Raw genomic sequence first — 27,109 nt, 5'->3', positions numbered from 1 at the left:
TTTGCATGCATCCATCTCCACCCTTGTGATTTAGTTACTAGATCATATTTCTAGGATTAGTGATCGCAGTACAATCTAAAATCACCTATCTTACAGTACTATTTTCATTTTAGGATGAAACTGCACAGAAAAATTTTGATTTATTAAAATTGAATTACGATAAGAAAAAAGTAAGTAAGCATTAATGATATTTGTGCATCCAGATAATTTCTTGCATTTAAGGGATGATGTTTTCAACTTTTATGTCTTTTATTTTGAATTTTAGGAAACTTTATCTCCAGGAACAACAGGTTCCAGAGATCTAGGAAAAGTTATTTGCAGCACTTTTGGTGTGTCTTTCCTGATAGCAGGATTTTTGAAGCTTATAGGTGATCTAGCGGGATTTGCTGGGCCTTTCTGCATTGATGGTATTGTCAGATATGTGGATGCAGAACCAAAAGAATTGGAGAAGGTAGAGCTTTAGTTTTCTTTCCTTTTTTTAATACATTTTTTAGTTTAACTTAATAAGCATACATAATAAATGATGATTACATAATGAATCAATTGTATACAGATAAATACATAACAAAGGAGAGCAAAAAATGAGAAAGCAATAAAGTGTGTATATCTACATTAATAGTTATTTGTAATAACTCCATCTAGTAATAAACATAATGTATGCAACCATGTCAGACCCATGATTAGACTGTTATATTAAAATAATAAGGATTAAAAGAAAAAACCTAAAGGACTAAACTAATCTAACCCCCTCTCCCTGTAATCAAGGTTTTTTTTGGAATAAAAATAAATCAATAATGATGTAGAACCACTGGTTTTAGTTTTCTGCATTAACTGTATTGACCATTAAGTATAGTTTTGTGACTGACATGCAAATGAGTGGAATCATGCTACCATTATTCCCCACTGGGTTTTTTCCCCAAGGGCATATTGCCAAATATTACAAAATGTTCCTTCCTCAGTCATTTTGCTGATAGCCTTTTAATTATACCCCCGTTAGATACTCCTTTAAAATAACCATCTTTCCAGATGCTTTCTTTACAATCAGTTGCATGTGTTTTTCTTTAATGACTGACCAGCTGCTAAACACTGTTAAAGAGTTACTAATCTCCGGGGTAACAGCTAAATCAGGAACAGAACCTGGGGGATCAGAGGTGAAGAGGGTGAGCAAATTTAAAGTCTTGGGAGTCATTATCTTGGAGGATCTTTCCTGGACCCAACACACTAATAGCATCATGAAGAAAGCACATCTGTACCTCTACTTCCTCAGGAGTTTGCAAAAGTTTGGTATGACACCAGAAACCCTGGAAAATTTCTACAGAGGTGTGGTGGAAAGTGTGCTGACTGGCTACATCATGGTCTGGTATAGGGACTCCAATACCCCAAGCGTAAAGTCCTCCAAAAGGTAGTGTACACAGCCCAAAATATCAAAAGCAAAACCCTCTCCACTACTGAGAACATCTCCAGGGAATGCTGCCGTCATGCCATTAGGAAAGAAGAAAATGTTCTACAAGACTTAACAATATAAGATTCAGGAATAGTTGCTACCCTTCCTCCATCGGACTCCTCAATGACAACTCAATCATAGACTTATTTAAGAACTCTTTCTTGTTCACTTTATTGATTTTCTCTTTTTGTTCTCTCTGTATTGCACAGTCAATTTGTTAACATTCATTATCTGTTTACAGTTAGTTATTTGCTTACATGTCTACACTGTTTATGGTTTTTATTTGCACTACAATTGGTGATGGTTCTGTCGTGCCTGCAGGAAAAAGAATTTCAGGGTTATATATGATGTCATGTATGTACTCTGACAATAAATCTGAAACCTGAATGATACATAGGAGTCTGCAAAATCTGTAACTTAATACAGAATTATATAATTACCATTATGCATCTCTGTGCACTTACAGTTGATGAAGCAATTGTTCAATTAAATTTCCAGATATATATACTCTTGAAAGTTAAAAGCTTCTAATAAATAAATGAGCGGCATGGTTAGCGTAGCAGTTAATGTAATGCTATTACAGTGCCACTGATCTGGGTTCTAATCTGGCGGTGTCAGTAAGGAGTTTACTTTCCCTGAGACCTGCATGGGTATCCTTCCCACCCTCTTGGTTAATTGGTGTATTAATTGGTGGGCTGGAAGGGCGTATTACCATCCTGTATCTCTAAATTAACATCAAAATTTGCAAATAGGCAATTTTGTGATGCCCAGTTCTTTAATGTCACGTTTTTTTTTAAAAAAAGAACAGATTTCAAAAATCTTTCAAAAAGCAATTTAATTAAATTTCTTAATGGAATATGTTTGCAACAACGGAATTCATTGTCATATACTCAACAACCTGAGACTTGCTCCAAAGAAAGCTTTCTTCTTCAAATTCTAGACTTTGTGGAGATGCCATGAAATACTGCAGTTGGATGTTTCTCTTGTATTATTTGAGATGCAGCCCAAATTCATGAAAATCCTGGGGTAAAAATTGCTTTGAGAGCCTTTTCTGTGCTGTCAGCCACACTAGAAAGATGTGCCTAATGTAGCCACAAATATGATCTCCAATTTCAATCAAAGAATTTAAATAAAATATCTCTGTTCAATTTTTAAAAAATCACTCTAGTCATGGTAAAGCAGCTTCCCCCCTTTTCGTGAAATGGGGGATGGGGAGCTCCTCTAACTGCAGCCAACAGTTAGTCAAGATTATTGACAATAAAGTGAGAAAGAATGACTAATACTGCCTTTTGAAGGAAACCATCAGAAACATTTTCTAGCTTACTTTGTTTCAGTCATGGTAGCTAGCTTACTGTAACTAATATGGGTTTAACCCCAGCTTATGACTTTTGTATAAGAAGTGGATTAGTGAATTCTTGAAAGTTCAGCAGCACTTCTAATATTAAGTAATTCCGAATAGGCAAATGGTGTTTATTTCCCCCCTCTACTGACTGCAAAAAAATGTTTTTGCAAACAACTTGCCAATTGAGCCAGAAGAGTCTAAAAGCCTACAACTAACTAGAGAGTACAAGACCAAGATCAAGATTCTATTTATTATCATAGTAATAAAACAGTGTCATATTACATGACATCTCTTTTTGCCAGCTGCAAAGCAGACTGATTTAACTTTGGGAGGAATTGCCTAAGCGCCTCTTACAGGACTGCCAGCCAGAGAGAGAGAAGCAAAGGAGAGTCCCACAAGAGTCAACGAGTATCCATAGATGCACTTCCGCAGCCCCCACAGCAACACAGAGTCCAGTCCAAATTATTGGAAACCAGCGTTCCAGATTTGAACCTCAAACACGGCCAAGAGCCCTCCAGCGCCCTCATTACATCCTCACATCCCAATTCGAATAACTGGTACCCCTCCAGCCAGCTTGAGCCAGTCTCCAGCAGTCTGCAGCCCGGCGTGTTTCCTGCCGGCAGTCTCCAGCAGCCAACAGCTTCCACGAGTTCCTCGCCTCGAGTTTTCAGCAGTCCGCCACATGCACTGGTCCCTCAACTGCAGAGCCCCCTCACTGTTCTGCCACTGTGGTCACCATTCTCAGTCGGCTCTACTCTCTCTCAGATGGAGCGATCTTCCTGTCCTCTGGTGCCCTGCTCCAATCCTCCGCTTCCCCGGAGTCTGCATGGCTGCTGCTGGTTACTAGGCACCGCCATCTTGGGCACACACCCCTCGGTTGCGGGATTTCGACTAAAACCACTGTTGGCTCCCTCAACCAGTCATTCAAAGCCCACGTGGAGCCGATGGCTGGCCCCGCGGGAATGTTGTATTTCTGCTCCCTCACTCACCGCAGGTCCAAGATGGTAGTGTGCTGCGTGCAGATTTTTAAAATTGACATTTCAGGGGGTGCATTGCATTTAATTGAACAGGGCTGCAACTTAGACCAAGTTCCCATAATGTTTTTATGAAATTCCCAGAAATGCCTATTGAATACCAAAACTATGTGGTCTATTTTTAAATTCTGCATATGGCAGTGCACTATTGATCTCAACTATTCGGGACCTCAAAAATTTTTTGCATAGTTTAGAAATTCTACCTCCCCCATCATATATTTAAAGAATAAATTATTGAGCCACAATATACTTGATTAACCTAATTTAAGTAGACTTCTGAGCTAACTCTAACTCTAACCTTTGCTGCTGTGACAGTCCTTTGAAATAGAGCAGCCCATGAATAAGGACTTGGACTCGAGCAATAGTGCTAAAGCTCCTTGCCTGGACCCTGCTGATGGCTTTTTATAGTTTCCAGGTGTGTCTTAATTAATCAGGGCAAATCCAATGTAGTTAATTAACTAGTTAATTAATCAGTCTACTCTTAATTATCAGTGAAGTGAGGGAATTAAGCTCAAGATTCCTAACAGGCAACACATGCTCCCATGAGTAGTTATTTGGTGACTGTATTGCATTTTGCCAGGATTACACTGCTCGAGACATCAACACTTAGTCGAAGCATGGCTATAACAGCTGAACTCTGGGAATAAAGTTAGAAGGAATATCCCTAATGTCAACAACTCAAGATGCTCAACAACATTGAGAACAAAACATTCAACAAACCTCAAGATCCATTCCCTTCTCTACTGGTGTATTTTGGAGTATTCCTCCTTCAAAAAAAACATAATGGTTACTCTGTCCAGGCTACATTGTCCAGGCTACTCTGACAGCACCTACAGTCTCTAGCATGAAGAAGAAGGGCAGCAGGTGATAAAATCCAATGGTGTCCCAAACTAGAGGCATATAGTGGTATCCCTGTTCATGGCACATTCCTAGAACTCCGACCCATTAGCTGTCTACCTTATCTATACCTCTCATAATCCTGTAGGCCTCTATTCTGTCACCTCTCACCTTTGCTCCAAAGAGAAAAGCCCTATCTCTGCTAACATTGCCTCATAGGACATATTTTCCAGTCTTGGCAACATTCTGGTAAATCTCCTCTGCACCCTCTCCATAGCTTCCACATCCTTCCTATAATGAGGTGAGCAGAACTGAATACCATTTTCTAAGAGTGGTCTCACCAGAGATTTACAGAACTGTAACATCCTCCTGAACTCAATCCCCTGCTTAATGAAGCCCAGCATCACATAGGCCTTCTTAACTATCCTAGCAACCTTGAGAGATGAATGGATTTGGACCCCAAGGTTTCTCTGTTCTTCCACACTGTTAAGTATCCTACTATTACCAATGTCCTCTGCCTTCAAATTTGACCTTTCAAAATGTATCACCTCACACTTATCTGAATTGAACTCCACCTGCTGCCCAACTGTGCATCCTGTCTATATCCTGTTGTAATTTATGACTACTTTCAACAGCTCCTCCAATGTTCCCATCATCTGCAAACATACTGACCCATCTTTCTATTGAAGTAGTTCATGAAGCAATTCATGGTGGTTCACCACTACCATCATGCTGGCATCCAGGGATGAGTAAAACGAAATCATTTAAGAAATCAGTCAAAACATAAAATAACAAATTTACTTAAAAGCACATGGTATAAATTAATTAAAACATTATGTAAAATAAAAAATATGCATTCCTCTGTGACTTGTGTAAAGTTGGGGGGCTGGGCTTGTGTGGCATGTACTCATAGCCTCAGAGTAGCACAAAAGATCTCTGCTGTTGAGTCCATTGGCAGAATGGAATGTTAAATAAGTCATCATCTAAACTCGGTGCATTGTCATGCACTGGTACATAGATCAGGAATATGTTGCAAAAATGTGCCTTGTGTACGATTTGATAAGGAACTACTGGTAAAAGACGAGTATATTTGAACCCATATATTGAAAACTGCTAATTTTTTCTGATTTAAAAAAAAAAGTGAAGTAGAACGCTCCTGAAATTGATTAGACTGTACAAAATGAAAAGATAAATAATTCTGTATGCCTCTTGACCTGCATTCAGGTAAATTTGTTCTGATAACTTGTGGGACACTCAAGTTGATGGCTGATTGAGTCTCCACTGTGTCATAATGCATCCACTGTGAAATAGGACATCCAAGTGGAAGTTACTGAAAACCTCATTAATCCTGTTCTTCATGCAGTTATGATGTAGGATACTTAAAATCAGTCTGTGTATATTTTTCTTATTCAAGCTTGGTCTTAACTCTCTCAGCCCTAGTGGTATTTCAATAACAGTCATTCACTTTTGTATAGTGTTGAAAAAAGCAAGTTACAGCCTTCCCTTTTGTCATTTCCCTGTTTCACCTTTTGCTCCAGTCATCATTTTGCATCCTTGAGCAGAGAACAGGATTTTCTACTGCTAGTTTGGGTCTCCTTTGGATTAAGTGGATTCTCATTATTAAATGATAAGACAATGAGATTTAAAATACTACTAAATATATCTGATTGTGAAGAAACATTGGGCACATTTAATAAGTGGTAATGATGTTCTATATCCTGATTTTATACAGGGAATACATTTTGTGAGTTTCTCGGAATTTATTAATAATGGCTACATCTTGGCATTCCTGATGCTGTGCTCAGTGTTGTTTCAGCACTTCTGCTTACAGATGTCCTATTACATTGTTATTCGAGATGGAATACGCATAAAATCAGGCCTGCAGGTAAGATGCTTTTTGGCTGTATAGAGCATAATTCTATGATCTGACAGAGGGGAAATGAAGAGCATGACACAATAAAGAAAATGTTGGAGATGCTCATTGGATTGGGTAGCAGTTGTGAAGAAAGAAGCAGAGCTAATGTTTCAGGTTGAGAACCTTTTCTGAGAATTTGTATTGGAACTTTATATCCCCTTCCTTTGTGTATTTCATCATCTTTCTCAGGAAGGAATGAGGAAGGGGTGCAGAAAAAAAGTAGGAGATTAAATAGCTAATCAGGATTGGATGCACCACTTCAGCAGACTTGATGGGCATAGTTGAGATTTCCTAAGGCTTGGGAAATGTGACAACTAAAAGGAAGTATCCACTAATGACTCCAGCAGTTCAATGATTATTCTAGAACTACTTAAAACACAAAGATCTAGTGTGCACCCTCACCCTGGCTTCAAACATGGAAGATAACCAACCACAATATGCCTAATACTCCAACCATCACCATAAACTATTGGTTACTGTTGTGATCTTAGCACAGCTTCATTTCACCTTCCACTGTCTATTTCCTTCAGCAAATTACCGTAATTAAGACAGAGATGTCTTCTTGAGGCCTGAGCAATTTGTTACTCTTTAATATTTTTTTAATTGAGCCTTACACCACAGTAACAGGCCTTTTCAACCCACGAACCTTGCCCCCAAAATACACCAATTAGTCTACAACCCCTGTACGTTTTGAAGGGTGGGAGGAAACTGGAGCACCTAGACAAAGCCACACAGACACCTGGAGAACGTACAAACTCCTTACAGACAGCGCCAGATTCAAACCCAGGTCGCTGGCGCTGTAATAACATTGCACTAACCACTACTTAGGGCTTGACTTCTCTCCTCACTACCTCCATTCTCCCTCCATTCTCCCTCCATAATCCCCACTCACATATACCAACTCTGATGTTCTGAATAACATCCCAAGTGAACTTCTGCTATTGCTTTTTAGGACCATCTTTCCTCTCTGACAGCCAACAAGTTTTAATTTTGACTGGTTGTTGTACAGTGAAAAATTCTAATGAAATCTTAAAGTTAAATTCAGTGTTTTAACATTGCTTCCTATTTTCTTTCAAAGCGTTACCAGACTTTCAGACCTACCACTCTGCCTTCTGTAAATGTTGTGACTAATATGTTCCTTTCATTGGAATGCTGTGTAACTTTGAATAAGTAGTGCTTATACTGACTGGGTACTGAATAATTTAAATAGTTCACCAACTCCAACAGGACCAAAAATGCACAAGGTCAGCAGGGCATGGAGTATCAACGTCTGCAGGTTCCCTTCCACTATCATTGGTTCTTCATGTTCTCCAAATTAAATCCTGGAATTGACTACCCAAGAACATTGGGTGTATGCACAATAGAAGAACTTCACCGCTTCAAGATTTCACCTCACCTCCACCTCCTTAAGGAGGAGCTAAAGACGAGCACTCAATGGCACAAGGACAGCTTCTTCCCCACTGCCATCAGATTCCTGAATAATCAAAGAACTAAAGACACTGCCTTACTTTTCATGCCCTGTTATTGTTAATATTATTTTTATTTTATTTACATTTTTTATAATAATGTCGTGAGATGGTTATAATATGTATTCTTGCTCTGTGATGCTGCCATAAAACACTGAATTTCATGACTTGTTCATGACAATAAATCCTGATTTTGATTAAGGGCAATTAGTGATAAGCAATAAATCAGTCAGCAAGTCCCCATGCTATTAAATATATATTTTTAAAAATGAGAACTATCAATGCTTTTCCATGTTATTTTTCTAGACAATGATTTACTTGAAAGCTTTGTCATTGCCAGTGTGGGTCCTCAGTGGAGATCATCTGACAGTGGGCCAGATTATTAATCACATGTCAGTGGATGCTTTTCAGATAATGATGGTGGCATATATGGGATATTATGTCATTGCAATTCCAATACAGGTAAATGAACAGATTGGTTTTAAGGGAGGTTGGGGATGAGGGGATTTGTGAATTGGCCATTCCTCCTCTGGGTTACTTTAGTGCATGTAGCTCACATGTCAATAATTTGAAGGAATTTTAGCAATCTCCCCTTAAATATACTGGTGTTCACAAGACAGAAGGATGTGGATCATAGAATTAAATATATATACATATAAAAATGTGGCCTTTAGTGCTGTGATACTTCTGTCAGCACATTTAAAATGTTTGCTTTAACAATGGTGGCTACTGAAATAAATATAAAACTAGATCCCTGCTTTTTACTAAAAGTATTTTCAGATCTGTTACAAGGATTGATATATATGGGATTAATAGCCTTGTGGCAAATGAGCAGTAAATACAGTTCCACTCGAATCATTTACTTGCAGGTTTCCTTTCGTAATTCATTTTGTAGTTTGAAGTTGAGATGAGCAATTTATACTGAAAATGGAATCAATCTGTTATTTTTTTTTAAAATTTGAAGCCTTGCTCACAAATGCACTGACAGCTAGCTAAGTAATGTGCTCAGACAATGAAAATAACTAATACAAAACTGCATCAACGACATTAAATTTGAAACAGTAGGATTTAAAATAGCTCTCCATTTAAGTGAATAGAATTACTCAAAGTAAGGGCAGCACAAGCTAGGAAGCTGCAGTAAGTTGACATTTTCCTAGTGAATGTCAGAATATAATTGTAATTTCAGTAGCTAAAATTTCTGACCATAACATGATGCTATTTTATTGAGGAAAATGGAGCCATAATGATAGTTGCCCACCATTTTCCTTTGCACATTTCCACTGAAAATGTGAAAGAAAGCCAATTACTTGAGAAATTCTCATTTTTAATTGAAAGTAAGTCTCAACATGGTAAAGGAGTGCAAATGGTGGTGTGAGTAAACTGCAGTGCATAAGTTTTAAAATTTACAGAATAATTTTCCTGGAAATTTCCAGAATTTATCACAACAGTGACAAAGTTTTAAAAAAACCTCTATATTTTGCCAGGAATCATGAAAAAATGTAGTAAGTAACCAGTTTTTGCCTAGAAAAGTCTTGTAAAACAACTAATGTGCTTCAGTCAAAAATATTCAATAATACAAGGCAATTCTTGTAGGACAATAAGAATTAGGAATAGAATTACATCAATCTACCCATTGAGTCAGTTCTGCCATACAAATCATTATTTTAAAAAAAATTTAGACATACAGCACAGTAACAGGCCCTTCCGGCCCACAAGCCCGTGCTGCTCAATTACATCCAATTCACCTACAGCCACCTATGTGGTAGGAAACTGGAGCAGCCGGAGGAAACCCATGCAGACACAGGGAGAATCCAGCACTCCTTAGAGACAGTGCTGGATTCAAACCCAGGCCACTGGCTCTGTAACAGCAATGTGCTAACTGCTGTGCTAACCATGGCTGATGTATTTTCCTCCCTTCTCTTGATAACCTTTTACATCCTTACTAATCAAGGACCTATCAATCTCTGCTTTAGATATACAGGTTGCACAGTTGTAGATGGCAATGAATTCTACATATTCACATATCTCTGACTGAAAAAAAAAACTTCTCATCTCTGTTCTAAAAGGATGTCCTTTTAATCTGGGGCTGTGCCTTCTGGTCCTAGACTCTCCCACTAGTGGAAACATCTTCTCTACATCAATTCTATTTAGTTCTTTATCGTCCATTAGATCGTTGGCACAGTATGTATTTTAGCACAGCTAGCACCAAGTACCCCAAAACTGAATACCATCTTGTCAATTCAAGAAAGACCATGGGCACCACCTTCCAATGGTAATTAGGGATGAGCATTGAATGCAACATTTGATAGCAATTCCATTTGTTTAAAGATTTAAAAAAAAAGTAATTTCAAACCTTTTATGGCAAATGCATGATGCAGTTTATTTTTGTATCTTCCAATCATTTATTTACTAAATGCATTACTTGTATCTTACATTTAGATTATACTGACTGTTCTGTTGCTCTATCTGCAACTGGGTTATAGTGCCTTGATAGGAATATCTATCACAATTCTGCTCACCCCTCTTCAGTACTTCATGGCAAAAAAGTTTCTTTCTATTCAACAAAAAACAATGGAGTGTTCGGATGATCGGATCAAGAAATCCCACGAAATGCTACAGAGCATGAAGGTAATTACTGCTGTCCAGGTTCAGTTGAGTACAACTCATCATTCCTAGTTAAACTTGGAAAAACAAGTTACATCAACTGTTGTCCTATTTGATATTAGAAGCATTCTATTTACTTCTATACTTTGGTAAAATCACTATTTTGTTCTGACTTGAATATTACCTAAAGAGCAAATTTTTAAAAAAACTGGATACATATTTGGCTTGGAGGTAGAAGTTAGAGGCCAATAATGGAGGGTTGCTCACCAAATAGGAGACCTGTCACCAGTGGTGTGCTGAATCCTTAGTTGATTGTCATTTATGTTAATGATTTGGAAAAGAATGTATGTGACATAATTAGTTTCTTTACAGATGATACCATGATTAGTGGTATCACAAACAGTGTTGGAGATTGCCAGAGGTTTTAACAGTATTTAGATCAGCTGGGAAGGTGGGCAAAGAAATGGCTGATAGAATTAACTTGGACAAGTGTATTTTAGGAAGTTGAACCAGGCCAGGACATTCACAATGAATGGCAAGGGCCTGGGGAGTATTATTGACTATTGAGACCTTAAGACCATAAGTACATAGTTCCCTAAAAGTCGCAACATAGACAGAATGAAGAAGGCTTGGCTTCAGCAATCAAGGCATTGAGTATAAAGGTTGCAACATCATGTTATAGTTGTACAACTGGTTGGTTAGGACACATAAAGAATGTTGTGTGGAGTTTTGCTCATCGGTTTATGGGAAGGATGTAATATTAAGCTGGATAGGGTCCAGAAATGATTCACAGGGATGTCACATAGAGTGTTTAGGTTAAGAATGTTTCCCCTGAAGCTAAAGAAGCTGAAGGGTGACTTTGTGGAGATTTATAAAATGAGGGCCATTGCTAGGGTAGTCACAGTCTTTTTCCCATGGTAAGGGAGCCTAAAACTGTAAGGCATATTAAGGAGAGAGGGAAAAGACTTCAGGGAATTGAAGATGCACGTTTTATTTCATAAGAGGGAGGTGTTTATATGGAATGATCAACCAGAGAAGATGGCGAAAGGAAGTACAATTGTGAAATTTAAAGGAGATTTGGACAGGTACATGGATAGGAAAAGTTTATTGGGATATGGGACAAATGCTTGCAAATGGGATTCGGCATCTTGGTCAGCCAGCATGGATGACTTGTTTCTGTGCGTATGACTTTATGAATAAATCACATCCTTTTATTTTAAAAAAAGCTTAATTTAAATTGTATATTGGTGTGAACTTTGTCAAGTTAAAGATACTTTATTCTTATGTTTCAAACCATTTAATATATTTTGATCTGTGTTTACGTGAATATCCATAACAGCAAGCTAGATTTTCACCTATTTTAAACATCCCCGCTTAGAGTTTCTTAACAATCCTGAATATTTTGATATCCTTAGCCCACTTGCTGAATAATTGGATATGTACTCTATCATGTGATTTAATCATAGGGTTTTTTAAATAGCTTGGATAAATTTATTTTTATTCTGGAGCATAAATGAGAATATGGGAGCAATAGCTCTGTCATGCACTAGGATGCATTGAGAGTATAGAAAGAACAACTACTCTAATCTAGTAGTTTTCAAACGGTTTCTTTCCACTCACATATCAGTTTAAATAATCCTTGTGCAACTGGTGCTCTGTGGTTAGTAAGGGATTACTTATGGTGGTATGTGAGTGGAAAGAAAATGTTTGAAAACCACCGTTTTAATCATGCCTAATTGACTTGTTATGTGAACGGTTTCATAACTCCAAAGGAAATGGGCCAATGACAATTTTTCTCAAGCAAAATATTTCAGTAACAATTAGGTCTAGAGCAGTGGTGCTCAATTTTTTTTCCCCCCAAGTAATGTGAGTGGAAAGAAAATGTTTAAGACTACTGCTCCAATCAAATATTTCAGATTTTGGACTATAATTTTGGAAAATATCGACATCTTTGGCAAGGCCTGACGAAGAGGTGTTAGAATTTTATTGATTATTCTGTTCCTAGTACTGCCACTCAAGTTTTATTTTATGTCTGTAACCCTTGCAATCAAATCCCTTTTTTTAAAACTAAAACCTGTAAATCATTGCTTCAATTTGAAAGAGTTAAATTGTTTTTAATTATCTTCTAGCTTTTGAAGTTTTACTGCTGGGAAGGGGTCTTTATCAAGGCTATTGAGGTGGCAAGGGAGAAGGAGCTGAAATATATGCTAAAAGGAGCTGTTTACATCATTGTGACATGTGAGTTGTATTTATAAATGTTGTTAACTTGTGAATTCTGAACTGCTCAGAGCTGTTATAAAATGCCATAATGCACTTTAGGAACCAATTACATAAAATGCAGTCCACTCTTTTGATAAATCTGTTTTGTTTTTGAACTTTTGAATGACTATCTGTTATTTTGCAATCAGATTACTTTTTAACCATAAATATACTTTATTCACAATAAATTATTTACAATACAAGAAAAGCGTCAACTTTTTACATTCATAGTATCAATGTAAATCATATTGACACAAACTCATTGTAAAGTAGAAATTTAAAGCTTTGAATCAGAGGGACCGTAATATCATATAATCATATAATAATTACAGCACGGAAACAGGCCAATTTGGCTCTTCTAGTCCACACTGATCCAAGTACTCTCCTCTAATCCCACTTACCAGCACTCTGCGCATATCCCTCCATCCCCCTCCCATCCATATACTTATCCAACTCTTTCTTAAATGACAAAATTGTTCCTGCCTCCACCACCTTTCCCAGAAGCCTATTCCACACAGGAACCACTATCTGGGTAAATAGGTTCCCCTTCATGTTACTCCTAAACTTTTGCCCGTCAACTCTCAACCCATGACCTCTTGTATCCATCTCTCCTACTCTCAATGGGAAAAGCCTTTCCACATCAACTCTATCCCTCTCATTATCTTAAATACCTCTATCAAATCCTCTCTCAGCCTTCTACATTCCAAGGAATAAAGACCTAATTTGCTCAATCTTTCTTTGTATTCCAGATGCTGAAACCCAGGCAACATTTTTGTAAATCTTCACTGCACACTCTCTATCTTGTTAATATCCTTCCTATAAATCAGTGACCAGAACTGCACATAGTACTCTAAATTTGGCCTTACCAATGCCTTGTACAGTTTCATCATTACTTCCCAGCTCCTATATTCTATGCACTGATTTATATAGGCAAGCATACTAAAGGCCTTCTTCACCACCCTATCCACATGCGCTCCTACCTTCAGGGAACAATGCACCGTTATTCCTAGATCTTTCTGCTCCACTGCATTCTTCAATGCCCTCCCATTTACCACATATGTCTTGCTTTGATTATTCTTTCCAAAATGAAGTACCTCACACTTGTCAGCATGAAACTCCATCTCCCATCTTTCTGCCCACTCCTCTAAGCAGTTTAAATACTTCAGCAATCTTTGAAAACCCTCTTCATCATCCACAATTCCCCCTATTTTAGTATCATCTGCATATTTACTAATCCAATTTACTGCCCCATCCTCCAGATTATTAAAATATATGACAAACAGCAATGGTCTCAATACCAAACCCTGAGATACACCGCTTGTCACCGACCTCCATCCTGACAAACAATTATCTACTACTACTCTCTGGCACCTTCCTTCCAGCCACTGTTGAACCCATTTGACTATTTCCAAATTAATACCCAAGGACTGAGCCTTCCTAACTAACCTCCCATGCGGAACCATATCAAAGGCCTTACTGAAGTCCATATAGACAACATCCACTGCTCTACCCTCATCAACATTCCTAGTCACCTCTTCAAAAAATTTAACGAGTAGTCAAACACGACCTTCCACACACAAATCCTTGTTGAGTGTCCCTGATCAGACTCTGTCCCTCCATATACTATCTCTAAGAACACTTTCCATCAATTTACTTACCACAGACATCAAACTTACAGGCTGATAATTGCTAGGCTTGCTCCTCAAACCCTTTTTAAACAAAGGAACCACATGTGCAACACGCCAATCCTCCGGCACTATGCCCATCTCTAATGACATTTGAAAAATCACTGCCAGAACCTCCGCTATTTCCTCACTAACTTCTCTCAAGGTCCTGGGGAAAATCCTGTCAGGACCTGGAGACTTATACAGAAGTTTCAAAAACTCCAGTACTACCTCTTTCTTAATCACTATAGTCTTCATATTTACCCCCCCCCCCCTTTGCTTTCTTTACCCTGCACAGTTCAATATTCTTCTCCTCAGTAAATACTGAGGAAAAGAAATTGTTCAAGACCTCCCCCATCTCTTTTGGCTCCACACACATTTGTCCTTTCTGATTCTCTATTGGACCAATTTTATCTCTCACTTTCCTTTTGCTCTTTACATATTTATAGGAACCCTTTGGATTTATTTTCACCCTGTTTGCTATAGCCACCTCATACCTTTTAACTTTTCTAATTTCTTTCTTAAGATTCTTTTTACATTCAATATAGTACCCAAACATCTTTTTTCCCTGTTTCTTATATTTATTGTAGTACTCCCTCTTTTTTTGAACCAAGTTTCTAATATCCCTTGAGACCCATGGCTCTCTCAAATTTTTGACCTGACCTTTCCACCTAACAGGTTTATAAAGATTTTGTACTCTTAAAACCTCTCCTTTAAAAGACCCTCCATTTCTCTATTACATCTTTCGCAGAAAACAAATTGTCCCAATCCACCCCTTGTATATCCTTTCGCATCTCCTCAAACCTAGCTTTCCCCCACTCAAAAACCTCAACTCTGGGCCCAGACCTATCCTTTTCCTTAATTACCTTGAAGCTAATGGTACTATGATCACTGGACTCGAAGTGCTCCTCAACACATACCTCTGTCACCTGACCCATCTCATTCCCCAACAGTAAATCCAACATAGCTCCCTCTCTAGTTGGTACCTCCACGTATTGATGTAAAAAGCTATCCTGCACACATTTTACAAATTCCAACCCATCCAGCCCTTTCATGGAATGGGTTTCCCAATCAATATTTGAAAAATTTAAATCTTCCACAATCACTACCCTGTGTTTATTACAAATATTTGCTATCTCGCTACTAATTTGTTCCTCTAATTCACGTTTCCCATTTGGTGGTCTATAATAGATCCCTATAATTGTAACTTCCCCTTTCCCATTCCTCAATTCCACCCAAATAGCTTCCCTGGATGAGCTTTCTATTCTATCGCACCTAAAGCAACTAAATCCAGGAATATTTAGCTATTTAGCTGCCAGTCACATCCCTCCTGTAACCATGTTTCACTAATCGCTACCACGTCATATTTTCAAGTGTCAATCCATACCTTTAGCTCATCCAGCTTCCTTACAATGCTCCAAGCATTAAAATATATGCATTTTAGAGATTTCCCACTTTTTACTTCCTGTTGGCCCTTATCTTTACCAACAGCTCTCTTATGATCTTTTGCAATCGACCTCTGTCCATCTTCTATCACCTGCATTTCCCCCCTCAAACATTGTCTACAAGCTTTCCCTGATTGCACTCTAACCTTCTCCTTGCTGTTCTCCTTCATTTGGTTCCCTCCCCCCAGCCATTCTAGTTTAAAGTCTCCTGAGTAACCCTAGCAAATGTCCCCTCCAGAATCCTGGTCCCCCTGGGGTTCAATTGCAACCTGTCCTTTTTGTACAGGTCACACCTACCCCAAAAATGGTCCCAGTGATCCACAAACTTGAATCCCTGCCCTTTGCTCCACCCCTTCAGCCATGTGTTCATCCTCCATCTCATTCTATTCCTGCTCTCACTGTTGCGTGGCACAGGCAGTAATCCCGAGATTACCAAAGACAATAATTTAATTCAGTTCTAAATAAATATCTTGTGAGGGTTATCGTTTGGTGCTTTCTCTTTGCTAGTTTTTATTTTGTCAGTAGATACAAGAACCAGTTTTTGACTCTGACGGGTATGTTAATTTGTGTTGATTTTAAAAATGTTTCAGTGATATTTTTAACATGTTGGAATTGAATTTTCTGACTTTTATCCATTCTAATAAAGATTGTGACTTGTGCATCTTTATATTTATTATTCACATATTCAGTTCACTTTTTCAGAACACAAAATTACGAGCAGGCGTAGGTCGTTTAGCCCACCAAGCTTGAAAATAAATGTCTTATTTCCACATAAAACAGTACACCATTAGAAAATACCTTTCGGCCCTCAAAGTCTGTGCCACCCACGATGCCAGTCTAATTAATCCTTTCTGTCTACACGTGATCCATATTCCTCAATTCAGTCAGTTTAAATGCCTCTTAAACATTGCTATTATTATCTTCTTCATCCTCTCCCCTGCAGTACATTCTTGACACCTTCCAATCTTTTTCCCTTTTGCCTTTATAGCAATGGCCTCTAATATTTGATGTTTCCATCCTTGTAGGGAAAAAACAAACTCTTGCTGTCTTTCTCGTCTATGTCTCTCATGATTAGATTCAATTATTTCAGGTTTCTTTCCCCCACCCCCCATCAAGCCTCTGACACTACAAGACAAAAACCCAGTTTACCTAAATTCTCTTAACAGCTAATACACTCCAAATGCAGGCTGCATTTTGTTGAACCTTTTCTACATCTTCTCCAAATAATGTGGCAACCGGAACTGTACAACATACACTAAATGTGGGCTAACCAAAGTTTTACACACCAGCAACATGATTTGCCAACTTTTATACTCATTGCACCGACAGTTGAAGGCAGGTGTGCCTTATGCCTTTTTAACTACCTTATCTACTTGCCTCTTTCGGGGAGCATACAAAAATTCTTATGTCCACTAGTGTTCGTAAGGGCCCTGTCATTTACTGTACACTTTCCACTTGCATGTCACATAAATCAACTCTCATTTGTCTGGATTAAACTCCTTCTGCTATTTCTCTAGCTAACTCATCTATCTATTCTTTATGTTATCCTTTGACAAACTATCCATAGCACCAGCAATTTGTTTGTCATCTACAAGCCTGCAAATCAGACCATTTTTTAATCATAAATATACTTTATTCACAATAAATTATTTACAATACAAGAAAAACTGTTCAAGACTTTACATTCATAGTATCAATCATATCAACACATATTCATCATTGTACATTTTACATTCTCCTCTTAAAACTCCGTTACCACCACTGTGGCACATTGTTGCTTCTTCCCCCTCCCCCCCCCCCCACATTGGTTGAAGAACTTCCCCTTGGACTCAACCCCTCAATGCCCAGTAATGGGAGGGCTCTCGACTGTGGTCCTTCCCCACGGAGCCCTTGCGTTGGCTGAACCAAGCCTTAGTGCATCCCTCCTGCAGCCTGGAATGCGCCAGTCCACAGCATTCCTGGACCGACATCTTGGTATGCTGAAAGACTAACAGGTTTTGGGCAGAGCCAAGTCCTCCACCAAGTTGATGGTCTTCCAGTAGTTCTGGATGTCTGACTTCGAGAGCGTCTTTGGGAACAGCCAGTAGATCAGAGAGTCCTCCATCATGTTGTCACTGGGGAATTCCACTTACAAATCAGATCTTGTTGGATAACACTGGTCATAGACCTTTTGTCAGGAACACTCCTCCATTTTTACCCTCTATCCCTTCGAGGTATTCCATAAAACGTATCTGACTGAGCTTTTGGCATCGTCCTCTGTTATTTCATAGTGAGGCTTGTTGTTTAATCATCATTAACTGTTTTCCCCAACCCGGAAGCCCTGGATGAACAATGAAATCTGCAACCTGCTGAGAGCCAGATCACAAGCATTTAAATTCATAGAATATTACAAAGGCTACAGCTATGACCTATGAAAAACTATCTCCTGGATAAAGTGAAGATTTCGGATGAGAATGGAAACAACAATGGGTACCAACAGTTTTGATAGGACCCAAATTACCTTATCTGCTCAAAGCCACACTCCCGGATGACCTCAATGCCTCCTATACTTGATTTCACTACAGAACAACGAGCTACCATTGTGCATCCCCATGTCTCCTGACAATCCTCTACTGTTAGTATCTGAAGATAACATGGGGGCTGCCTTCAGGAGAGTGAATCCAAGCACCTGATCCAGATGGACTCTCTGGCTGAGTACTGAAAACCTATGCCTACCAACTAGCCAATATTTCATGGATATCTTCAACCTCTCATTCCAACATGGTGTGGTGGCCACCTGTTTCAAACAGGCTTCAATATTACTGGTGTCCAAGAGGAGCATGGTACCCTGCGTAAATGACTGTTGACCAGTGGCTCTCTCATCCACAGTGATAAAATGTTTTGATAGGCTGGTGTTGAAACATATCATCTTCTGTCTGAGTGGTGACATGGATCTGTTCCAATTTACCGACCGCAACAACAGGTCTACTGCATATATCATCTCTCTGGCTCTTAACAAATCTTTGGATCGTCTGGACAGAGATGATGTATACATCAAGAAGCTTTTTATTGACTACAGTTTGGCATTAAGACCATCATACCCTCAAAACTAATCTGCAAATTCCAAGACATTGGCCTTAACATCCCACTGTGCAATCGAATCTTGAATTTCTTCACCTCCAAACTCCAGTCAGTACAGATATGCAAAAACATTTCCTCCACATTTTCCATCACCACAGGATACTTAATTCCCTTTTCTACTTGCATTGCACTTATGACTGGGTGGCTTGGTAAAGCAACAACACAACATACAAGTTTGCTAATGTTACCACAATAGTGGGCTATATACATGGGGAGTAGAGGAAGGAGATTGAAAACATTAATGTGGTTGAATGAGTCATGAGGATGCCCTGATGCATCTTTTAGTCAGTTTCAGCAAAGATAAAGTCAGATCAAGATAATTAGGCCAGGAAAGTCAACAGATGAATGTATAAAGAAAGTAGATGATCATCAGTTTGATTAGAGAAAGGTTACAGAGAAACAACATTTTAATTGTTCTGATGAAAGTTACAAATGGATCAAGATTTAGCCATTGTACACGAGATTTACAGAATGAGCGTGGAACCCAAACTCCATTATTATGGAATGAGCAGTTGAAAAGTGTATGTTTGGATGATGAATTTTTTAAAAAAATTAACACTAAGAGCAAAAGAATGGGAAACAAGGCATGGATGGTTTGAAATTTGTTAACAACTGTACTAATGTGAGGTGGGCAAGAGTTGTGATTTAAAGGCATTCCTTTAAAAAGTTCCATCTCTGTAGAAGCCAGTCTCTCCAATATTTAAAAATTATTTTTTTCTGCCGGATTGTAAAATACACTTGGCAGGAAATTTGCTTTTGGTTGATCTTTTCCTTTTAAGGGTAGATTTTGAATGACCTTGAACCAAGTATTTTGTATCATTCAGACTCTTCTTTCTTTTTTTTTCTTTTTGTGCAATGAAACACAAAACTATCATGCCAGAACTAATTGAGGTGCCGCTCCATATCATGAGATCAAAGGAATGATTTGGATCTATTATTAGCTGCTTAATATTTGGGAAGCTGCAATATTATTGGGAAAATGCAATATTTCAGAATGGTAGCAAGGATGAGTTGTATTGATCAATTTTTAAAATTGAAACACCTGATTAAAAACACAGAAAACTGGGTGGATTCTGTAAGAATTTGGAAAAAGTATGGAGGTGGGTGGGGTGGAAAGGAAATGGCATTGCAGTACTGGTTAGCCTTCAACATAATTTACAGAGGGCATTCTCCTTAAAAAGTTATTTTATGCAACTGAAAGCTTTAAAATGTAACTCATAATATAAAAGAAATGTTTTCCAAAAACTTTGAATGAAATTATCGTAATACCTACTTACTTACTTATCAGATATGCACAGTTAGCAGGCTATTACAGTGCCAGTGACTAGTGTTCAAATCTGGTGCTTTCTGTAAGGAGTTTGTATGTTCTCCTCATGCTTGTGTGGGTTTTCTCCAGGTGCTCTGTTTTCATCTCACATTTCAAAAACATACGGGGGTGGTAGATTAATTGGTTCTTTTGGGGGAGGATGGGCTCATAGGCCAGAAGGGCCTGTTACTGTGCTGCATGTTTAAATATTTGATTTTTGTTAATAACTTTTTGCAAAGGTTAAGAATTGTGCATGTTGATTTTGATTGAAATTATTTATAGGTCTCATTGAACTTTCCTTTTGTAACTTTCTGATGCCTATTAAGTTTTGTGTACATCTCTTAACATTCACTTTATTAAAAATTATCTTTACAGTATGCCTCACTCAAGTGACACCTGTTTTGGCAACAATAGTGGTAGGTAGACATTTCTCTTTTACCATTTTGAGATCATCTTTGTGTCTGTCTTAACTGAGATAATACAAATGAACAAAGCATTTGGTATGCAAGCCTGCATTAATCATTGCAAGTATAGAGCATCCTGGAGAGTTTATTTATATTATTCACTCCTTTCTTCCTCTCCCAAACTACTTAGTGTTACTAATTTAAACTATATCATCTTGAGTGGGTATTAGGAGATGAGCAATGACCAATTTTTTTTTCTTTCAAGATAATTTGATGGCAAATCTACCGCAAAAGCTGACATGATCCTGACTTGCCATTTGAATTAGAAATATCCAGAAAATGTGTAGCATGTTGATCAATATCTGAAGAAGAAAAGATGAGTTAATAGGTTTGTGTTCAAGTTTACCGGAAACCAGATTGAGATTTGTACATCAAATATTAACGTTACTTATCTTTTCATGTGGCGACTAATTAGGTGAACGTTATCTATTTTTAAATAGTGCAAAGGGTTAACTTCATAATTTCAGATTTGTGCTTTTAATTAAAACAAATATGAGTTGATAATTTGGTTGACAATAAAAAATGAAAATCCTTCTGTTTTCAAATGATCTATTATAGACCAATACCATCAAATTATGTTGATTTCATATCAATGTAAAATTTGAAGATAAATATTGTAGGTTTCAATTTGAAAATCTGAGTTAAAGGTTAGCTTGGTATCCATCTAGAATTACAAACATTTTTGGTGCCAACAGTCAGTTTGATTTATATGTTATAGCAGTAAGTTTTGGAAAGAGTAAAAGAATAATTCTGGTAGGTACTCAAAAAATGCAGCCACTGCTTTTGCTGGTAGTGAGTTATAATATGCCTTTTGAGTCCATTGAAGTGCATTTGCCCTTGTGCCAATTGGCATATAGTTGTTGTGATATAACTAAAAGTATTAATTTACAATAACTTATTAGGGCTTTGATTTCAATAAATGATTAGTGTGATCACTGTGTCATCAGCAGTATCATTTAACTGTTCATGATGTATGCATATAAATTTAATTCAAGCAATCACTGCTTAAATAACAAAAGCTCTACTGCATTGTATTTTAATGTGGGCAAATTTATTTTTTCAATTTGTACCTTAAAATTACTAATTTTATTTATTTTTGAAAAGTTTAACTTGCATTTTAAAATCTGTGTACATTTGAAGAATAGGTAGATTGCATTTGAAAAATTAATGGTTATTTGTATGACTCGAGTAGAGATGAATCCTATTAATATGCAGGCTGATTCATGTCACAAGGAATATAGGAGATCTTTGGTTTAATTGATTTTTATTTTTTCTTTCCTGTCTACTTAGACCTTCAGCATCTACTCTTATTTGAGTGGATCGACATTGACTGCTAACACGGCTTTTTCAGCACTTGCACTTTTTGATAAATTTAATGGTCCGCTACTTATGTTCCCAATGGTAAGTTTCAGACTCACTATTTTATTAAGAACATATACAGCATTCTTCTTTCTTCTTTTTCTTCTTTCTTTGGCTTGGCTTCGTGGACGAAAATTTATGGAGGGATATGTCCACGTCTGCTGCAGGCTCGTTGGTGACTGACAAGTCCGATGCGGGACAGGCAGGCACGGTCGCAGCGGTTGCAAGGGAAAATTGGTGGGTTGGGGTTGGGTGTTGGGTTTTTCCTCCTTTGTCTTTTGTCAGTGAGGTGGGCTCTGCGGTCTTCTTCAAAGGAGGTTGCTGCCCGCCGAACTGTGAGGTGCCAAGATGCACGGTTGGAGGCGAGATCAGCCCACTGGCGGTGGTCAATGTGACAGGCACCAAGAGATTTCTTTAAGCAGTCTTTGTACCTCTTCTTTGGTGCACCTCTGTCTCTACAGCATAATATACAGCATAATAAGATTTTAAAGGCACTGCAACTTAGAAAGTTTAGATTAGAATAATTTGCGACATGGTCTATAACTGTGAGAGGAGCAGAGGAGAGAATATTTAGTAGATTATAGCACCAAGAATGTTTCAAACCTGTTCAGTGCTATTAAACAGTTACACATGTGCAAAGATCCTTAAAATGTTCATGGATCAGTGCGCTGCTCATTTTCCAAATGGACCATTCATGTATGAAAGGGGTATCATTCAGGCATGTAAAGGAATTAGTCATTCAGATCACTGAACCCATTTCACAACTAAATCATTGATTTGTGAAACAATTTCATTTACTCGCTTTTATTCCTTTTCCTTTATATTGTTGTCCACCAAAAATATACAGGTAAACTAATAGCTGTTGTGAAAAATGAATTTGTTCCAAAGGGCAAGGCCTTGAAATTTCTGAATTTTCACTATTCTTTGTGTAATTTCAAGCCTAATAGATTGACCAGGCACTAATTCTAAGATTTTATCCTCATGGATTTTTTCATTAGAAAAAACTTTTTTAACCACATCTGCTTTATCGAATAGTTTTGTTGTGTGATCTTTTAAACTGGGGAAACAGAAGTTAATTTCATTCAGCATTGTTATATTTTCACCTAATTTATTAATTTATCCATTTTATGAGATTTAAAAATCAAAATATTTGTGGATGTGTTACATCTGGGGGAAAAACTCTCCAAAACATTGGAAATTATTGGCCAATATCCTGTGTATGGGGGGGGGAAGCAAGAGTGGATACTTCAGACCTTTTATCAGAACTACCATAAGTTAAAGATATAACATGTTTTAAACAATTAAGCAAGTACAGAATACTTGATTGGATTGGAAGATGGTGAGGAAAGAACAAACAAGTATAACAATGGAATCTGTGATTACACAAATGGTCAAGCTGTTAAATTATACAGGGTAATTGTGTAAACCAGAGTGCATTGATTAATGGACTGAAGAAAAATAAGATGCATTGAAAACTGAGATGGACATTGAATTCACTTGCACTACTGCATTGATCTAGGGTGAAATAAAAAATAAAAATATTGGTTCAAAAGGTGAATGGGAAAAAAAGCCAATTGAAAGCAACAACTCATGTTTTAGCTGTTCATCTAGGAATGAGATATTGTTAATTGGGGGCTGAGGGGTATTTTCTCTGAAGCCCTGCACTGTGAGTAGCCACGGTAATCCTTCAACCTTCATGATTAAATCCAAAACTGCTGAAATCCAGATCACAAGCATTTGTTTGGAGATCCAGAACACTAAACAAGGAGCAGGAATGACCTATGAAGAGCCATCTGCCGGGCAAAATGAAGATTCCAGACAAGAATGGAAACCACGAAGGATACCCTGCTATAGCAGGGCCTAAATATAAATTTAAAGATGTAAATTTAAAAATTTAAATTTAGACATACAGCATAGTAACAGGTTATTTCGGCCCACAAGCCAGTGCCGCCCAATTAACCTACAACCTACACTTCGAATGGTGGGAGGAAACCCTGGAGAAAACCCATCCAGACATGGATATAATGTACAAACTCCTTACAGACAAAGTGGGATTCAAACCCCAGTCCCAATTGCTGACACTGTAACGGGGTTGTGCTAACCGCTACACCAACAATGATGCAATGCAATAACCAGCAAAGCTTCACTTCCAGTTGAACCCAATACCTTCCACACCCAATTTGACCACCAGAACAAGGAAGATTCACTGCACATCCCATGTGCCCTGATGATCCTCTATGATCAGTATCCGAGGATGATGTGCAGGCTACTTTTAAGAGATTGAATCTAAGGAAAGCACCCAGTTCAGATGGAGTACCCGGAAGAGTACTGAAAACCTGTACTGACTAACTTTCCAATGTATTAATGGATATCTTCAACATCAGACTTTGACAGGATGAGGTACCCACCTGTTTCAAACAGGCTTCAAAATATCTGTGCCCATTAAAAGTGTGGTAACCTGCATAAATGACTACTGACCAAAGGCATTCACATCCACAGTGCTTTGAGAGGCTAGTGTTGAAGTACAACATCTCCTCTTTGAATGGCAATATGGATCCGTTCCAATTTTCCTACAACAGCAACAGGTCTCTGGCAGAATCCATCTCCACTCTACACAAAATACTGAAACATTTGGACAGCAAAGACATCAGGATGCTCTTTATCAATTAGAGTTTGGCATTCAATACCATCAACCCCTCAAAACTGATCAGCAAGGACTTTAGGAGGGGAAAACCAGATGTGTACAATCCAGTGATCATTGGGAGATTAGATGTGGAGATGGTGAGCAAATTTAATTTCCTGGGAGTCACTATTTCTCTCACAGGTAAAGAGCTCAGCAGCACTGAACCAATCTGAGACATTTGTTCAAATGAGTGGCTCAGCTGTGACTACCTATCCAGTTGATGTGGTGTCTGTTTGTTATTGTGTGCTTAATAATGAGTTGAGTCGACGGGTGAGGTAAACCAAAGAAAATACTTTAGTGAACACAACCAAACATGATAAACAGGGTAGAGGGAGAGAGAGCTCCCTGCTGGCATTCGATTCAACTAATGTGCCCTCATGGTGCTCATGCATGCACAGTGCGCTGTTGCGAGTACAGTGGCTGTAATTCGATTGCAGTGGGTACAGAGCAGCCAATAACAGTGGCTGTCTACATCCTCTTTCTTGTGCTACCCCCCACATGATATATACATATATATATATATATATATATATATATAATATACATTCAACCCAGTATTTTGGGTTCAGCTTACAGACATGCCCAGCGTATGTTTTGTAATAACCTTCTGCTGATGTGGAGGCTTGAGGTACTTGGCCTGATTGTCTCTACTGTCCGTAGTCTCTCCTGTGGTTACTGGGGGTTCTTTTCAATCCCCAGCTCGCATTTCCAATCCAAAACTGATGATTTGCCTATCCAAAACTGATGATTTGCCTGGATTGGTTGGGGATGGTGGGTGGCTCTTTTACTGGGAGAATGTGTCATCTGTTCCATCTGTATACTTTTCCCCCTTGAATGAACAAGTTATGACCTGGGTTTCTGGCAGCTCATTTCCACTATACCCGAGTGGTTGTAACCTTGTGGAGACAGCATCCACAACTTGCCCTTTGGTCAATGGCACAAGGAGCCGACTGGTTTTATCGTACCTTTTCTTTGGCACCAGCCTTCTATTTAGCAGCTGGGCCTTGACATCATTTGGGTCCTTGAGTTGGGTCTCCAGGAGTCTCCTTGCCACTGGTAGGGTAATCCTGGTCTGCCTTGTTATTAACCTTTGTGCTGGCAGCCCAAGGTGGGGTCATGAAGGATGTTTCTTAAGTTAAATAGGCTGAGGAAGATGTCTGTCTTCTCTCTGTGGAACTTCTCCATTAGCTGTTTGGCACTTCTCGCTGCTCTTTCAATCACCTGGTTGAATGTGGGTACTCTGGGCAGCTGGCAATGTGGGTGAAATCCCTTGCTATGGCAAAGTTGCTGAACCTCTGGCTGGTGAATTGTATGAGAGACGTATGTGAGGTGCTCCAAGTACCGAAAGTTTGGTGATGACAGCTGCCGAAGTTGCGTCCTGGGGCAGGTGTACCTCAAACCAGCCTGACTATTAATCTATTAGTACTAGGTCCTGTTGGCTCCGCCATTCAAAGATGTTGGTAGCCATGATGACCAGGGTAGGTCGGGTATCGGGTGTAGCTGCAGAGGCTCTTTCTGCCGGTGTGGCTTGGTCCTGTTGCACACCAAGCGGACTGTAACTCTTCCTCTATATTCTCTGTCATACCTGATCAGATGTCCCTTGCTCTGTGTTTCATCACTTCTGCACCAGGGTGCCTTCTGTGAAAAATCTCCACGTACGTATTGTGCAGTGTGCTAGGGATGACTACACTTAGGCCCTTCATGATTATACCTTAATCAATAAGCAGTTCGTTGCAGTTTGGAAAGAAGAGTTGCACTGCTGGTGGCAGGCTGCACTGCTTGGCCAGCCAGCCACCCTTAATGAAGGTGCCCAGGGTGTTTAGGGGTGCTTTCTTAGTTCGTCCAGCTGAGCTGAGGAAACATATGTGTTACCATTATCACATTGAAAGTGTCCTCTTTCTCGACCTGCTGGACTGGGCATTTTCTGGGAGCCCGTGATAAAGCATTGGCTAAATGCATTTGTGTACAAGGGTAATGTGGTATTTCTGGAGTCTGAGCATCATACGCTGCAGTCTCGCTGGTGCTGCATGAATTGGCTTGGTTATTATGGTCACCAGAGGTAAGAGGTCAGTTTTGATGCCATAGACATAATCATTGAATTTCAAGCGTGCAAAAACCACTGCCAATAGTTCTTTTTCATTCTCATGCCAGGTCCATTTGACATCTC

The 27,109-nt window shown here is 38.6% G+C and overlaps 1 protein-coding gene across 7 annotated transcripts in view; it reads left to right on the top strand.

Moving 5' to 3' along the window:
* Positions 1–27,109, top strand: part of LOC138755372 (ATP-binding cassette sub-family C member 8-like) — a 162,472-nt gene that overhangs the window by 51,208 nt on the left and 84,155 nt on the right. For 5 of the 7 annotated variants that reach the window (XM_069921223.1, XM_069921224.1, XM_069921225.1 and 2 more), the window contains 8 exons: positions 114–170; positions 266–451; positions 6,390–6,542; positions 8,345–8,500; positions 10,478–10,666; positions 12,772–12,880; positions 20,812–20,852; positions 22,191–22,301. In XM_069921223.1, coding sequence (XP_069777324.1) covers positions 114–170; positions 266–451; positions 6,390–6,542; positions 8,345–8,500; positions 10,478–10,666; positions 12,772–12,880; positions 20,812–20,852; positions 22,191–22,301 — 1,002 coding nt within the window. The remainder of the gene's footprint in view (positions 1–113; positions 171–265; positions 452–6,389; positions 6,543–8,344; positions 8,501–10,477; positions 10,667–12,771; positions 12,881–20,811; positions 20,853–22,190; positions 22,302–27,109) is intronic. The other 2 variants (XM_069921226.1, XM_069921227.1) reach the window with 2 other exon arrangements.

The sequence above is a fragment of the Narcine bancroftii genome, chromosome 2, assembly GCF_036971445.1.
Source record: "Narcine bancroftii isolate sNarBan1 chromosome 2, sNarBan1.hap1, whole genome shotgun sequence".
NCBI classification, from domain to species: Eukaryota; Metazoa; Chordata; class Chondrichthyes; order Torpediniformes; family Narcinidae; genus Narcine; species Narcine bancroftii.
This window is presented reverse-complemented; position numbering and strand designations above follow the sequence as displayed.